The sequence below is a fragment of the Triturus cristatus genome, chromosome 2_2 (assembly GCF_964204655.1).
Source record: "Triturus cristatus chromosome 2_2, aTriCri1.1, whole genome shotgun sequence".
In the NCBI taxonomy this organism is placed as follows: Eukaryota; Metazoa; Chordata; class Amphibia; order Caudata; family Salamandridae; genus Triturus; species Triturus cristatus.
Window position 1 is genome coordinate 152,111,404 of NC_140582.1, and position 18,429 is coordinate 152,129,832.

Genomic DNA, 18,429 nt, shown 5'->3' on the forward strand with positions numbered 1-18,429 from the left:
AGTAACGGTAAATTGTGTGGCATACTGCAGCATATATTGTGATAGTATTTCTTCACTATTTTGCAATATTTGCACGTTAACACTGTCCGGCAAAGTTTTCATCATTTTAGTTCAAGTTTATCATCCAAATACAGCAATAAGCAACTGAAAGGTGACCGGCGAAACGTTGCAAATGGCTTCCCTGTACATGGCAACATATTTTTTCACGTTTTAGTAACTTTTAATCCATTTGAAATTAAAAAAATTCCTTAAAATCTGTAGATTGTGCAGCAGATAATGTGGCAAAAGTGATAAATCCATTATTATGCAAAAAACATTGCTGATTTGCTTAATTCCAGTGGGTCTCCTTGTATGAGACATGAGAGTTTGTTGCAGACTCTGCATTGTTCCTTGAGGCTAAAACACTGATCACAATGGTTGCACCCATCCCCACTTAGTGCAACGTTGAACTGCTGTGAACCCTTCTTGTTGTATTACCCAAGACACTAGCCTGCCCACTGCAACCCTCCAGTCTGGCCAGTCCTGTTGTTGACCGGGAGAGTATGAGCATAGAAAGGCCATCCTGCAGGCACACATTCGCCAAAAGTGGTAAGGATCTTGAAAAGTGCCCTTACATAACTTTATGGCTGCGTCTTGCAGGTCAAACACTACACCTTCAGGACGAATATGCCTCGTTACAACGCGCTTGTTACAATGACCGCGTTGTAATTCCGCATACCATTACCCTGCAAGTCGTAACAACGACTTGCGGAGGGGGGTGCTGGATGTTGGAATAGTCTAATTTACTATTCCAACTCCAGTCTGCGCAGACATTAGGAAAGGTGTTGGATTTTAAATCCAACACCTTCTCCCCCCTCCACAAGTCGTTGTTCCGACTTGCGGGATAATGGTATGCGGAATTAAAATGCAGTTGTTGTAACAACCGCGTTGTAATTCCCTGCGGGGAAAACGTTTCGTGGTAAACGTTGTTTACCCTGTAGGACACTTCTATTATGTCTAGCTCTGCAGCCGTAGATTGTTTCTTAGCCTAAGTTCCAACTGCATATCCGCAGTGAGAAAGTGGAATTATGATTAAAATGTTCCACAACCCGCAAAATTGGTATTTAGCACATGCATGATAAACACTGAATGTAATAAAAAGGACGTGGCGAGCCTACCTGCTAAGTCACATACACACAAGACGCTGAAAATGGCATGTTATGCACAAAGAAGTCCAACAGCAGGACAAACACTTGTTTAGGAGCCTAATCGACAAAAAAAACCAGGAACATCAGATCTGTAGTGCCAGCACCTGACTAGAAAATCAACATGAGCCGCAGACGAGAAATGGGCTATTTTGTGTATTGTGCATTACATGCAAACCTCAAAATAGCGTTCAGTGTCATCCTTCACAGTCCTGACAGGGCCTTTATCAAAAACCATCAGTGGCATCTCTTCCGCTAAGGTGGAGGAGCGTTACCCCACTGCTTTTTGCAGTGAACAAAAAAAGGAAAAATTAAATGACAATATCTCAACGTTATTATCATTTTATTTGTTCCTTCTTCGGCGTCTTAGAGGGGCTGGACAGATCTGCTCTGCTCTCAGTGCCGGGGGATGAGTGATGGGCACCATGTAAGTGTGCATGAATGTTTGGCCGTCTCTCTCAGGCCTGCTAAACATTCATGCGCACTTTGCATGTTCTCCATCCAGGCTGCAGTATATCCAGGCTCCAATTCCCTGGCTGAGAGCCGAATCACGGCACTCAGACCAATAGTTGTGATAAGCTATGGGGCACCTGGGAGCCCGGGTGCTTCCTGCTTCCTGTTTTCTGAGAAGAAGCCAGGATAAGGACGGAGGAGAGGCGAAGGCCAGCCAGCTGGGTGGCTGGCAGGTAAGGGATTTTTTTTTACCCAGCTTCCTGCCCTGCTTCCCCTTCCCTGCCCCACTGCTGCTTCCTGGGAGCAGCCACTACTGAAAGCCATCCAGTCTGTATTAGATGGCTGCCAGCTTACAGTACACATTTGCATTCAGTGATCCTAATCTTAAAGTCCTAGCACAAAAGATGGTGATGCTACAAATAGGTGTTAGTTAACAAGATGATGAAAATAAAACAAAAGACTGGCAGGCAGCTGTGAGAACAGATCACTGACAAACTGTGGGGCATATTTACCATTATGTGATGCAGCATTGCAAGCCACCTTTCTATGCTGTGCTGCATGACAGGGAATGGACAGGAATGTGCCGCATTTAACATAATACATTGCATTCCTGTCTTTTCCTAGCGCTGGTACAAGAGCCATATGCAGCACACATAGAAAGAGGAAAAAATGAGGAGAAATAAATATAAAATACACAAAAACAATCCCCTGAGGAATTTTCATCTTTCTATGTGGGATGCACTATGCAGCACACAATGAAAGAGGAAAAAACAAAGATAAAAAAACAAATTCCCCCTCGTTACCCCTCATTTGGGGAGGTGCAGCAGGTTTGGCACATTCCCAGGTCTACCATTTATGGTAAATCTGGGTATGTGTCAAAATCTATGGGTGTTGTGAGGGAACACCCACACAAAACCCACAGAATGCCCCCTTGGGGTGGAGTAAAGCAAGGCCGTGATTTGAACTGCTTTGAGTTACTCTTATCAAGCCACTCAGGGCCATGCAAGGTGGCCTTGTGTGGCTTGATAAATCGCAGGTAGCAGTTGCGTCATGCTTGCACCCCGTTAACTCTGGTGCAAAAGTGATGCAACTACTTGATAAATATGGCCCTCAATGTGTTATCTGCATAACCAAGCAAGAAAGAAGATGTCAAAAAAGGACATTTGACTATCTCATGAGGAGGGTGAGCAATATTGTTGCATGTCACCACAGAGAGAACAAAGTGACTGAATTTGGATCCGCACCCTAAATATACTTACAGCCAGGGAGAGGAAGATGATCACAATACAGCATCTCTCAGCAATTAAAGTCATCAGTGGGGGAGGTGAGTGCAAAGGCATTCAGGAACAACCAGGCATGTGCACACAAATTGTTACAAAATGTAAAGCCTGGTTAGTGATGTTTGTAAGAAAAGGTGTGCCACTACTCAGCAACATATGTAGGACACTTTGTGGCACTCTTGACCAGGACACCATTTGGGTAGTAGGCGCTATATGAATCGTGGCAATCAATTGATTAGTCAATTAATCACTACCAAAAATTGGTACAGTCACACGCTGGAAGAAGCTAATACCAAAATCTTTCAGGACTTGATTGTGTTGAAAAATGCAAACCTCAGCATGTTAGCATGATGGCATTCTACCTTAGGAAGTATGAGCTGAAGAACGTCCAGGGGACATTCCTGTACGTAGGCACACTATTGTGTCCCTGTGTCCATGTCCCAGTGAAGCACGTCCCATGGGTCTAATCAAGTTAGGAGTGAAAGGTAACTGTATGAGACAGAAATGGATTAAAATTCCTGAAACAGTCAGATGAATGTCCACTTGCATGTGACTCTCCCCATTGAGTCAAATTAGGGCTGATAAACCCTAAGCATTTCTCAAACCTTCCCAAGGAAGAGACAGCTGGGCCATCACAGAATACTATTAATCCATTTGTTCATGGATCACATATACTGGTGGAAATAAGGCACTGAATCAGTGCCATGAAGATGGGGCAAAAAACTTTCTTTGAGAAATATGGTCACAAAGTCGAAGCACTGTTTCCACTCAGTGCTATCAGGCACATGATGAGGGAGCCAATTAATCTTTCTATGAAGAAATCCAGGCAAAACAGGTGCATACAAGACAATGGTCCACATGTATGTTCTCAATTAATTCACCAAACACAACCTGACCAACACTGATGAGGGCAGGCCAGAGTATAATAAGGTTGGTCCTTGACAACTTGGCCAAAGTTCTGGCGTTGTCTGACATGTTCCCCTCATAAATCACCATGGTCAGTATTGACTTTCCCTGCTCTACCTTATCATACATCGGTCCATATTTCCTCACAGCTATAACGTGGAGCAATCTAATGAAGTCCGCAATGCGTCATGCCTTCTCTGGCTTGTACTAAGGCACCACTATTGCTGTGGTTACATCTGACCCTCATGTTCAGCAGTCCAAATGCATGTTCAATGGTGTACGCTGCCCAGATGCACCTCCTTTTTTGCATTTGCTCCTGAAAAGTCTTTGGTTGTCACGGAGTGGTCACGTGATATGACTTCTAGGTGTATCCAGCATCACATACAGGGGATGCACAGGTTAGATGTTGATAGCAAATATCCAACTACTCAGGCGCTTACACTGAAATATGTTCAATGCAGATGAGAAGTATTAATGGTAGTATTTGTAATGGAGGGACGTGCTGGTACACATCACAGGATCATTCTTATGGTTGACAATTTTTTTCATATAGTGGATGGCAACGATAAGTCTTGCTCTAGGACACTAGCTACACCCTATCAGAAAAAGTACACCACAGGGGCAAAAATATTAATTGTACTGCTTAAAGAAGCCAAATCAACAAAATAGAAATATAAGTGTTCATACATTCAACTAGCCAGATCTATTTGCTCTGGTCACAAAGAATAGACTGATACTCCCCTGTCACCACAGCAAAGCTCAACATTTGCACTTGTGCTGCTGTACTGCTGTACTGCTTAATCACCACTGACGTTGCACATTTTGACTTGTGCAAGACTATGACTCAGCAACTGGTTGGATTTGAGATGTCCACTTTATCTTGGATGAGACAATGCATTAATGAAATTCGATTGAGGGAGGCCAATTCTGAGTTGTCTAGAATTTTTTTGGAATTTGACCTACCTCCCCTCCCTTTGAAGCCACCAATGGTGTAGGCATTGGTAATTCTGGGAACAAGAAAGTACCACTTGCACTGAAACCCTTCGTAGCAACCATGTGCTGTTCACTGGTTTGCATGCTGGTAGCTGTAGCTGAACCGTTGCTGGTGATTGGAGGCTGCATAATTCCAGGCACAGTCCAGACTACCTACAGCACCCAGAAGCAGCCATTCCTACAGCATACTGACGACCAATTCCAAGCCATTTTGGAAACTTATGGGCATATTTAGAAGGGAAGGGGCTGAGTGAGATGTTAGCCTTCCTGGATTAAAGCTGCACTATTTACAAGAATATGGTGCAGCCATCCTTTCCTCCCTGCGCTGGCGTAAACTTAGCAACCTAGTGCCAACACAGCCACCCTTGCACCATAGTGCAAGGGTGTCTGCGTTGAGGGGAAGATTTTTTATGTTCAGGAAGGTCACCCTTCCTGCACATAAACAATCTTAAAATGCCGTTTTGTAACTTCTATGTGTGATGCGTAATGCAGCACACATAGAAGTTGCAAAATGGCATTTCTTTTTAAAATGATTGTTTATGTACAGGAAGGGGGACCTTCTTGTACATAAGCAGTCATTGGCGTTTTGCTGTTTCCATGTGTGCTGCACAAGGCAGCACACATTAAAAAAGCAAAAACGAGGAGAAATTAAACATTTCTCCTTGTTGCGCCAGGGTAAGACCAGGTTTTCCCTGGTCTTAATTTTGGCACTGCCCCATATTTACGCTGCCCTTGTAAATATGGAGCAGCGTCAAAATCAATGGGTATTGTGGTGGAAAGCCCACAGCAACACCCGATGCCCTCCCCTTTCACGCTAAGCATAGCGTGAAAACGGGCCTTATTTTCAAGGCAGCGTTAAGCCACGTCAAGTGGTTTAACGCTGCCTTGTAAATAAAGCAAAGCCCCTATTGCCAAAGGAACGTCGTAACAAAGTGATGTTCCCGTGGCAATAGGGGCTTGTAAATATGCCCCAAAGAGAGTTTTCTAAAATGACAAGGATACTTAGGGGCATTTTTACAATAACTGGCGCATCCCTGCATATCAGCAGGGATGCGCAAGTTGTTTTACGTGACATAATTAAACCCTTGCGCCAGCATAGATGCGCCGCATTTACAATGCGGCGCACCGTGGCGCAAGGATAGACAGATGCGTCATGCATATGTCGGCGTAAAGGTGATGCAGTGGTGGAGTCTTGTCGCAAACGCGATGCAACTCCATCACTGCTCAGGGGCGACCTATACTTGCTATGCTGTGTCACTCCTTAGGCCTGCTTCAAGCAGGCGTAAGGTTTTGATGCAGCGGGGTCGTAAAAGTGACTCCGTGAAATCTTGTAGATTTCACTGCATCGCTTTTACGAGGCTTCATTGCGACGTAACGCCCACCCTGCGAACATTATACCTGACACAGGTATAATGTAGCACAGGGCTTTTCAAAGTGACGCATCACCCTATGCGTCAAATTGTAAATATGTTGCATAGTGGCGCATTGTTTACGACAACTCTGCATCACAGAAGTGACGCAACGGTGTCGTAAAGATGTCGCAAGGGGATTGTAAATCTGCCCCTAAGTTCACCAGAAGCCTGTGGTCTCTTTCCCAGGCAGACAGCTCTATGTTTAAAAAGGTGTAATAAAAGTATCTCCCTCAAACCATATTCACTTGAAAAAAAAACAGTCCTACTTCTCTTTCAAATATGTCTCTTTAACCCCTTCCCCGCTCATGACGGAACCACTCCGTCATGAGCCACGGTTGCGCTGTGCTCATGACGGAGTGGTTCCGTCATGCTACGGCCGTTGGCGGCCGCTCCGCCCACGCGGCGCTAATTCCCCGCCTGTGCGGGCGGTTAGCGGAGTGGGCGGAGACGTGACGGAACCACTCCGTCATGAGCACAGCTCAACCGTGGCTCGTGACGGAGTGGTTCCGTCACGAGCACCGCGCCACCGCGCTGCCCCCAAACCCCCCCTCCCCAGCGCCGCGGCGGAATTCCTGCCGCGGCGAAGGGGTTAAAAAAAATGCAATCAGTGTTCCAAATGCCTGCCATATTGTCCCTTCAAACCTGCATGTAAAACTCAAATCTCCACCATAATATGCAACATCCAAGCAGAGCAGCACTTGGACGGGCGGTAATGAAGGGGTTGAGAGGGATGGAAGCAGAAGGAAGAGCGAGGAAGAGCAATTAATTTGCGTGTTCAATGTCAATAACTGGATTTTAAACGTAATTAAGATGCTTAAATCAACCTCCAGACTCATCTCTCTCCTAATTGAGATGAATGTACTGCAAGCAGAAATATCATAAATTATTATTAATGACTTCTTTGTGCAACACATTCATTTAAATCCGAGCAATAATGACTGCGTTTTATCCGGCTCGCTTTGCAGTTATCTAATTGCCCTAAATGAGTCTCTAAGTAGTGGATAAAGAAAACAAGAAACTGAAGAGTTTACAGAGAAGGGCATCTTGAGAAGTGAGTTAAAAGGCACATACCTGGGAGGCTTTGGTGTACCAGCGCTACATTCGTGAAATGATTTCCGGCTTCACACACCTGAAAAAACACATACGATTTTTAAGAGAAATTGTTGTGTTTTTTAAAAAAAAAAAATTACAAAATAATATGATGCATATATTTTTAAAAGGAAACAATGCATATTTATTTAGGGTTCAAATCGCCACCACGGGAAATAGTAAAATCCGCTTTAGTTTTCAAAAACAACCGAAAACATTTCCGCAGGATTTTTATGTTTGTGCACTTTTGTCATAAAACTTCATTTTGGCTATTTCAAAAACATGAATGGATTTCACAATTCGGTGAGTCAACCTCCCCATTTCAATTAAACAAAAAACCGCAAGGGGGCGGGGACAGAGACGTTATTAAAATCAAACTAGCGGAGAAGGAACAGGAGTTTGTTGGGCAGTTGATACCGTAGGACCCAGGCACACTGAACCTAATGCTTTTTTTCATTGAAAAAGGAGAAATTACAAGAATTGGTGAAAGAATGAACATTAAAAACCACAAAGGGTTCTAAGTCTCACCCCCAGTCTCAAACCAGGGATGTACTATTTGCACACTGACTCGTTTCTGAATGGGAACGCAATTTCCTATGGCCTACATTACTATAACTCACATCTCAAATTGTCTATTTGGCACGAGTCACAAAATGATCTGCCTAGTGAATATTACTTAGGCAGGTCGCAATATGTGACCCCCAGTGGCTGCCAATGTAGGAATGGAGGCCTGCGAGGGATAGCAGACCTTCAACCATGCATTTGCTGTGCAAAACTCGAACCTTTTATTTTTTTAAACAGTCCATGGGGCATATTCTCATGCCCCTACTGCCACAGGAACGTCACTTTTTCTGACATTCCCGTGGCGATAGGGCCAGCGCCTTATTCTCAAGGCAGCGTTAACCCACTTCACGTGGCATTAAGCCACATTAAGTGGCTTAACGCTGCCTTGAGAATAAGGCCCCTTTCACGCTAAATTTAGTGTGAAAGGGGCGTGCAGTGGGTGTTGCGGTGGGCGTTCCACCGCAACACCCATTGTGATCGACGCTGCCACCTATTATCAAGGGCAGCAATAATAGGTAGCAGCGCCAAACTTAAGACCAGAAAAATCCTGGTCTTAAGTTGGGGAAACGAGGAGAAATGCTTCATTTCTCCTCGTTTTTGGTTTTTCCATGTGTGTTGCCTTGTGCAGCACACATGGAAAAACCAAAATGGTATTTCAGAAATGTTCATGTGCAGGAAGGGGCACCTTCCTGTACATGAACAACCCTCCACTGCACACAGACACCCTTGCAATCGGGTACAAGCGTGCCTTTGTCGGCGCTAAGTCGTGAAACTTAGCACTATCGCAGGGGGAAACGTCAGGCTGCACCATATTCTTGAGAATAGGGTGTAGCTCGTGTTTACAAAGTGGCGGTGAGAGGCGTTAAGCCAAGGTGGCTAATGCCTCTCACCGCCACTTCATTGAGAATATCCCCCCATGCCCGTTAAAAGCATAGCTACTGCTTTTAAAATGATTGTTTCCTATTTGGGAAGACTTAAGTGGGAGCAGGCTGCCCTCTGGACCACTGCCTGCTCATTACAAGGCTGCTGACATGATTCTCAAAGGGGAAAGGTGTCAATTTGCGACTCACTTGGAGTTGGTAACTCATCAAATAGTTTGTGACTGCAGTTGCAGTCTCAAACCACTGATACATTCCTTACAAAATCACAAATAGCACGGGATGCCCCTTTCCAACTGCCTCCTATTTGTAATTCGGAAAGGATCACAAAAGCCCTTCTGTGAGTAATTTTGTATTTATATTCACACAGGTGCTGCTCTGCTTCATGAGAAAGTTTCTAATTTGATAGTCCTTGAGAACCCTCTTGGTAGATTTAATTGGTGTAAACCACTAATAATACACAAATAATCCCCTTGGAACAGCACCGTTAGTCAGCTGAGACCGTTGCGTGCCCAGATATAGCTAGTATCACCATAGAGATATAGTAGATTAGGGGACAGGATGTGGCCTTACGGCTAATGCTGTCGACCTCGAAGCTGGGAAACCAGTTTGGAGTTTCGGCAGGGACGCTCAACATCCTGTGATCCTGGGCAAATCGCTTAATCCCCCAGTGCCTAAATGTGTCCTTCTGTAACACAACTGGTGCTCATGTAAAGCGCTCTGATATCTTTGGGTCAAATTCGCGCTAAATAAACTCCCCCCTCAAAAAAGTAGATATCAGGCAAAGAGGATTCTTAACTAGGCAAGAAATACTGATGAATCTTAGGTGATTGAAGTGCACTTCTTGCATATCTATGCACCGTGTGCCAGGCATCATGTTGTGCCTGGCACACGGTGCATGGATGTGTGTGGAGGCACTACATGTGGTCAGACCATCATGAAAAGGCTGTCAGAAAGATACATCCTAATCCCGACAGCGGTGCCTACCTCGATAGCGCCTCCATTCAGGATCACGATTCCAACCGCCATCCCATCGGGATTAGAAGTCCCCACCGACATTGTAATTAGGCCGTTAGGCCTAATAATTTTTCAGTCTTCAGGAAGGACAGGAAACTAAGAATGGGGGGTGGCATTGCTATCATTCACAACAGTTCTACTGATTGCAATTGCGCTGACTTACCTGCTAATGACTGTGAAGCTTTGTTATTCAAACTTACACTCTCACCTAAGTCTGGTACATTAGCTTATCGTCCTCCTGGCCCAGCTGGACCTTGGGCAGGATCCTTTCTCGGATCTGATAACATCTCATGTTTTGAACTTTGCTAATTTCACCATTCTGGGTGACCTGAATATGCACCTAGATGATCCAGCATGCACCAACAGCGCAGTGTTCATTGCCGATCTTGAAGCATTGAATATCTATCTTTGTAATTCAGGCCCTACTCATGTTTCTGGCCACTTATTTGATCCAATTTTCTCCACTTTGTTGGATTTGGTCTGCCCTCCTGCTCTACCTTTGTTGTCGTCTCACCACTTTTCAGTGTCATGTCTGCTTAAGATCGCAGCCAACACCATAGCAGTTACGGCCGGGCATAAACTTAAAGTCAGACAGTGGGCTAAACTCAATGTCAGTGCCTTAAATAAATCTTTAGATGATTCTAGACCATCTATACAAAAGCCTGCTAATTATGACTTGAGTTCTATTTAAAAGTTGATCTCTCATGCAGTAAACGTCTGCCTCCCTCTCTCCTATAAATCTTCAGGCAACTTATCGGCTGCCTGCTCCCTGGTTTACAGAGAAACTGAAGATTGAGAAATCCAAGTGTAAATATATAGAAAGACAATGGAGGAAACACTATAAGTCAGATGCTAAGATAGCCTATAAAAAGTTTCTAAATTAGTAACATATACTCTGTAAATCAGCTTGCGCTGAGTTTGTTTCCTTTAAAATCTCTCAAGCTCAGCATTGTCCTAAAACCCTTTTCAAGGTAGTCAAAGAGTTATCTGTCACTAATACTCTGACTACCCCATGTGCCTTAACTGCTACGCAATGCGAGAATCTCTCTAGCTTCTTTGTGGAGAAAGTCGAGAAAATCTATTCTACTTTAACTTATGACAACCAGCTTGGCTCTCCACAGACTTCTGATACCACTTCTACTACTGTTAGTACAGAAGTATCTCGGTTTCAGGATAATGTTGAATTTAACATCAGGGTGGAAGCATGGCCTCTTTTAGAACCCAGTACTTTTAACAATCTTTTGGCTAGTATTAAATCCGGCTCTCGTAGAGATCTTCTTCCTATTTCCGTGGTGAAACAGCTTGAGGCACCTACGCTCCGGTTTATCATGGATCTTCTCACTGCCTCTTTAGAGGAAGGCTTTGTTCCTTCTTACTGGAATCATGCCATGGTGATCCCTCTCTTAAAGAAGCCTTATACTGATCCTTCTATGCCATCTAATTTTCATCTTATTTCTCTGCTTACGGTCTTTTTTAAACTTCTTGAACAGCATATTAACCTTCAGTTGACTTCTTTGGTGGAGTCTCTGAGATTCCTTCATCCTTCTCAGTCGGGTTTTAGAGCTGGTTTCTCCACTGAATCTACGTTACTTGGGGCTACCGTAATGCTGAGACGGCACTAGGACCATGGGGATGCGGTGGCTCTCATTTTACTTGATATTAGTGCCGCCTTCCACACAGTGTCTCATACAGTCTTGTTAAAAGCCTTGCAGTCTTTAGGCCTCAGAGGCTCTGCCCTACAATGGTTCCGTTGGTTCCTGGCTGGTCGAACTTTTCAGGTTTTTCTACCTCGGCAAGCTCTAATGTCCGCTGCTCTCCTTATGGAGTCCCCAGGGTTCTGTGTTGAGTCCATTGTTGTTTAATATCTTTGTGCTCCCGTTGGTAAATATTGCCGATGAGGTTGGTCTGTCCCTTTTTTCCTATGCGGATGACATGCAGATAATCTTTTCCCTTACTTCATCTAGGGGATCTGATCCTTCTGCTCTCCAGGTTGGTCTGAGCAAAATTGCATCTTGGATGCAGAATAACTTGCTCAGACTAAATGGAGAAAAAAAAGAGGTTATGATTTTAGGAAAAGAACTAGATCTTTGGGGGCCGAAATATTGGCCTACTGAAATGGGCTTGCTACCTCAGCCAGTACGTCAAGTTCGAAAACTGGGTATCATTATTGACGACCATCTGTCAATGAAGCAACAAATTACTAATTTGGATGCGACATTCTTTACCATTCTGAGATGGTTGAGAAAAATTCTGTGGATGTTACCCCTCTCTGTTCAACGTACTGAGGTTCAAGCCCTGATTACGTCTAGGCTTGCCTATGGTAACGTCCTATACTTTGGCGCCAATAAAACCTCAATACGTAGGCTGCAAGTGCTACAAAATGCAGCTGGGAGGCTGTTGTGTCAGGTTCCCACGAGGGTGTCTGCCACAGATTCTCTTCGCACACTATACTAGCTGAAAGTGGAGAACCGTATTAAATTTAAGGTTTTGAGCATTATGTTTAAAATCAAATCCGGAACAGCCCCGCAATATTTGCAATTGTTATTCCAGTTGTATATTCCTTCTCATCATTTGCGCTTTGCTGGACAGTCTAAGTTTGCTATTCCTAGAATTAGACTGACTAGGATGGGCGGTAGGTCCTTTTCCTTCCTGGGCCCCTCCCTGTGGAACTCTCTTCCAATCTCTATACGGTACGAAACTGTCCTTACTAGTTTTCATAGGCAAGTGAAGACCTGGTTGTTCAATGAGTAATTTACTTCCTTTTCTCCGCTCACTCTCCCTGCCGGCACCGGGAAACCCCTCGGGGTAGCTGTGCGCCTTATACATTTAAATAATAATAATAACGGAAATGGGACCGCCCGACATGATGTTTGCGGTCCCGACTTAGGCATTATGATGCGACCACAACCATGTTTATCGCCAAGCTTATATTTTGTACTGCGGCTTGTGCTGCTGACTGCAGCACATGCTGCAAGACAAAAAGGGGACACTGGACATATCCCTGCAATATGTGGCAGGCACCATGCGGTAATTGTATATATTAATATTTCTCTAATTTTATAAAGTGGCTTGGGATTTTTCTTGTGTTGTGTTTTAACTTCATTACTGTTTTGGTACTGTATATACACATTGCTTCTAAGTTATTCCCGTCTGTTCTGGGCTTATTTAATGGCTTTATTGGTTTACCCTGACATGGGCTGTGAATGTTCCTTAAGGTGAATAGTCATCCAGCCCAAATAATAATCCATTTACTACACGATGGTTTAAAGAAGACAAGACCTTTTTCCAGTTACTTGATATTCTGCAATGATTTACCAGTAATATTCATTAGTCTGATTGCCCTGCCTCATCTCAGTACTTACTAAATGAGTCGTGTACACCTCCTCCCAGACACCACGAGATCAAGCAAAAACTTGAAAGGGCCATTATCCACTGCCTTTCTGCCTCTCCTATCCCCTCAGGATCCTCTTCCCACAATGGTCATAAAAAAGGACCAAGACTCCCAGATTTTCCTGTAATTCCAAAGCAGTAGGGATCAAGGTTGAGATCTTGGAAAGGGAGGGAAGGCCGTAAGTACTGTGATAATGAAGGATAATCAATGTAATTAAGATTACTGGAAATTAAACGGCGCATTACCTCCTTAACCCCTCTTCATTCTACTACTAACTAAATGAGGATATACCAGAGCAGTACTCTCGTGGCCTGATCCATATCCAACATTAACTACCTTTCAGCAATGCAAGATGCCCCCTATGAAAGAATATAGTAACAACACAGGTAACAATGGAAAAATCAATAGTTGCAGAAATCTAAAACCACTCATAGAGACTACTGCAAACTCAAGACTCACATGTCTGGAATAAACCATCACATAGAAATAGATCGTCAGAACTGTCTGGGCCAAAAAACTCCTGTGCAGAAACGCCAGTTTCACATTCTGGACTGGCACAAGTGTACCGCAAACCACCATCCTAAGACTGGAATGCACAAGGAGGACACATATTTCACCAGGAATTGGCAGACCAATATTCGAGAAAAACCAGATTACTAGTCAAAGAATAATTTTGCAGCAACACATCTTTCTTCCTTTCCTCTGTCAGGGTTAAAATCTCTTTGTATGTGTCAGTAGACTTGAATCCATGTGAAACATATTCACTATGGCCCTACACTCTCTATTGTAACATTTATCTAAAGGACTGTCTATGGACCCGGGAGTGAAATCTGTATTAAAATGGGTGTGTCTGTGCAGAGATGTGAGGGTGGTTAGCTCTTGTGCAGTAGCACCAGGTCCCGGGATTTTTTAAAACAGGTCACAGTGGTATGGTAAGGTATGTATTTATGAGATGTTTCTATAGCCTCACTATTTCCCATAGGTACCTACTCGGGACCAGATGATTCTAATTTACCCAGATCTTATATTTACCCAGTTAGGACCAGTCAAACAACACTCGAAGTTGGGATGCCTGGTGGTATAATGTAAAGTCTGGCAGTCCCAAATGACCCTCTTATTTGTACCCTCACAGTTGCATTAGGGGTCCTCTAGGCCATGCACCCTTCCAAATGAGTAATGTGCTGCAAGGAATCGAGGACGTTTAAGTTGACTGTGATCGAGAGAGTCTGCAAAAAACACACTCTTGGTGGTGTGTTCATTTTTACGGCATTCATCTTCCTGAAGTAGATAAGGCAGTGCAATGTCATCATCACAGGCCATTTAATATTTTTGCTAACAAGGGTGATACTTGACCGTTTAAAGGTCAGGGGGATATTTTGATGTCTAGCTATTAAACCTGATCAAAGGACCAGCAAAACTGTAGTGAGGTTTTCCATGACATCTAACGTAATGTCAAACTTAAAATCCCAGATCTGTTCATATTTAGATAACATTCTAAAACGTGCTCAAATAGTAAATGCTGGTGCGCTAAAGCTAGCATAGAAGTTGTTAAAGTTCCCAAAGTGAGGAGAGCAGTCTGATCTTATGACCTTCTGCTCAAAATATGTTCCAAACATTTGCAGATTGTCCCACATGGTAGCCTAGGGGCAAATGCTGAGAACAAATGTAGGGAGGAGGATGAAGACACACCTGATTAGTTCCCCACTGAAGTGTAACATTCCCGGATGTAATCTGTTGAGGACTACGCCTGATGAAACATAGTTGTCGATAATAATTTCAATATATTTCAGACCGAACCATATCTCGTCTATGCCTAAATTGTGGAATTACTAGCAAACCCGGTCAAATGCTTTCTTGGCAGCTGAAGATACCATTATGATGAACACCATTGTTTTACGTGTTTTCTCAACCAGTTCTATTTTCTTCTATTATTGTCTTGTGTTTGTCTCCCTGGCATGAATCCTGACTGGTCTGGGTGGATTAGATCTGGGAGCAACTGTTGAGCTGTTATGGGCAAAACATTTGTGTGTAGTATTGCATCAATATTAGGAAGGACTATTAGTCTGTGTAAGGGGAGCAAAGTTTGGGGTCCTTTCCTGGCTTAAGAATGACTGAGATGTTAGCCTCACTCATGGAAGGGTTTACAGACTCTTCCATGTAGTTGAAGGGTTTTGATAGTCTGGATACTAGGTGGGTGGTGAACATTATGTTAAAGCCCCTCTGTGGGGGGAGCGCGCGGCGCGACGATCCAAGATGGCCGCCGGGTGAGAAGCTCCGCTCGAACAATGCCGATTCGAGCATAAAAGCACCTCTTTCAGGCAGCGAAGCTTCGCTTTGAGCATGGATTCGGCTTTGGGACATTGTAGAGACTGCTTTGGAAAGTTTTGTTGACCGTAATGCGGTCTTTTTGTTACCATGTTTGCGTTCTTTCTGCTTCCCTCAGATGGCGGCCGCCATTTTGTTTTTTCTTCAGCGTTTTTCTTCTATTTTTTCGCTGCCACTGAATCTTTATGCCAGTTTCCTGATGTTTTTTAGTGGTATCACGGCGGTGGCTGCGTTAGCTCACCTTTTGCCATCTTTCTGAGCAATTATCTGCCAGCGTCTGGTCTCTCTGGTGGCTTCTGTGGTTTCCTCAGATTGTCTTTCCTAGTAATTATTTACGAGGGAGCCAGTTGTGCCTTCGGTGTCCCAGTACCCTCCGCTGTATTATACCTTGGTACTATCATCGTCTGCTACGCCTCCTCTTGCTGCTGACTACGCAATTTTTCTGCTGTCCTGCCTGTATTCCGCCATTGTTTATTTCTGCCATAATTGGCTGCGGCATTGTCAGTATGGAGGGCGTACACTGTACCAAGCCTCACCGAGGCTCTGCTGGGGGAAGGAAGGACTCAAGCAACCCTTCGGTCAAACGCACCAAAAAGGATCCGCCTTCCCCAAATAAATCTCCATTGCCTCTCACTCTTGAGGATATTATGGAGGAGTTGCGCCTTATTCGTCCTTTTATCACGGACACTGTTGCTACGCTTCAGAGGTTAGATGATAAGTGGTCTAGTATGGACACAAGACTGTCTGGGGTAGAGCAGAGGGTCAGTGATGCACAGGATTTTGTCACTAAAGTTGATACTCTCACCAAAGAAGTTGGCCAGCTCAAGAAAGTGGCGGAGGATTTGGAAAACCGCAATAGGCGCAACAATCTGCGCATTTATGGTTTTCCTGAAGGATCAGAGGGGTCGGACATGATTCAATTCCTTAAATCTCAAGTTCTTCAAATTGTTGGCCTCCCGAAATCCTCAGATTTTAATATACAACGTGCTCATCGTCTGGGGCCAAGAAACGCATCTTCTGCATCTAAACCTCGTGGAATCATAGCATATTTCCTCCTCTACTCAGATCTTATGATGATTCTCCAGGCCGCCAAGCAACATAAGCAAATGATCTGGTCTGGGCACAAGGTCTTCTTCACTCAGGATGTCTCCAAGCCAACGGCTTCCCGCCGAAAGGAATTTTTGGACCTCAGACCGGCTTTGAGATCTATGAACGCACGCTATGGCTTAATACACCCTTGTTTTTTCAAAGTGACCTATAAGGAAAGAACTTATAGCTTTGAGGATCCTGCTGACCTGCGGAAGTTCATTCATACTCACAAGGGAGAACTTATGGAATTGAGCAAATCCTAGTTGTTTCTCTTTCTTCTTTAAAGTATAGGATTATCCTGTTTTGCTTAAATGTTTAGTTAGAAGTTGGATAGTTTCTGTACTTCGTGTGCTCATTCCTTGTTTTTCCTTTTGTTTTGCAGGATTCCCCTTTGTGGTGTTCTTGTCAAGGTCACCCTTTTGTCCCATCCCGCTGTTTACAGTGTTTATCCCTTCTGTTGCCGTCTCTTTCCCTAGATGTTTGGTAAGTTCCTTCGCTTGTCCTATTTGATTTTTATATTGTTCTAGTTTTTCGATTTATAGTCTTTTGTCTCTCAGTTTCTTTTTGTATCTCTATGGTGGTTTGTTCTCCTATATGCTCCTCTTGCGCGGCTGTTTTGGTCTTCGTCGCCCCTCTCTCACAGTAATGTTTTTTGTTCAATTGCTTTCCGTGGCTAAAGTGTATTGGCTTTTTGCCACCCTCCTTTGGATGCCTTTTGGGGGTTTCTGTACCCCTGCACCCTTCTCCCTATCCTTTCCCTTCTCCTTTTCGCTTCTTCCCTCTTTTTGCTGTGTGTCCTCCCTTTCCTCATACCTCTTTATCCCTGTCATCTTTATTCTTCTGGCAACCTCTTCACTATCTGATACACACCATACTTCCTTTTTCTCTTTTTCTGTTCATGGTACTTCTTTGGCTTTCTTCTCTTTTTTATCTTCACCAACGTATTTGCGGCTGTCGTCTGCTTTAATTTTTCTGTCTCTCACTATTTATCCAGGCACATGCGCATTTCATTTTTATTTTCAGTTTACTTCTCTTTCTCTTCCCTGTCCTAAATTCCATACTCCTTTCTGCTTATCCTTGCTTTCTTTACACAAATGAATGGTCTTCGTGTCATTTCTTGGAATGTTAAAGGAGTTCGCAACCCTGTTAAAAAACAACGTGTCTTATCTCATTTAGCAAGGTTGAAATGTCATGTTGCACTGTTACAAGAGACCCACCTTAATTCTCAAGATTTATCTTCGTTGCGTAGACAATGGGTTGGAGAGGCATTTGGTTCTCCAGCAGTAAATGGTAAAAATGGTGTTCTTATTTTGTTTCATAAGTCATTATCTGTTCAATTGCACAATGAATTCCATGACGCTTGTGGTAGATGGCTATTTTTAGATGTTACTGTTAATAATACACAATTTTCCTTTTGTAATGTTTATGGCCCTAACGGTGTAGATTTAACCTTTTGGAGGGATTTCTCTAAACTTCTATCCTCTCATACAAGTGATAATTTGATTGTAGGTGGTGACTGTAACCAACTAATGGACCCATTTTTAGATCGTAAATCACACACCAGATATGTCCCCAATAAAATGCAAAAGTCCTTTTTTAATGCTATCTCCTCTAGAGGTCTTATTGACTCATGGAGACTTTCCCATCCCTATACTTTAGAATTTTCCTTTTTTTCTCCAGTACACTCCTCGCATTCCCGTATAGACTATATTTTTCTCACACAGCATTCATTCCAATTCATGACTAACTCAGAAATAGGCTCAATTCTTATATCTGACCATGCTCCGGTTATTACTGATCTGGACTTTCCCTCACCTACTCCCACTTCTAGGCGGTGGCGCTTCAATA

At 43.6% G+C, this 18,429-nt stretch overlaps 1 protein-coding gene across 1 annotated transcript in view; it reads right to left on the reverse strand.

Annotated features, from left to right (window-relative positions):
- TECRL (trans-2,3-enoyl-CoA reductase like) overlaps window positions 1–18,429 on the reverse strand; it is a 659,246-nt gene that overhangs the window by 204,029 nt on the left and 436,788 nt on the right. The window contains exon 9 of the mRNA XM_085641139.1: window positions 7,300–7,357. Coding sequence (XP_085497265.1) covers window positions 7,300–7,357 — 58 coding nt within the window. The remainder of the gene's footprint in view (window positions 1–7,299; window positions 7,358–18,429) is intronic.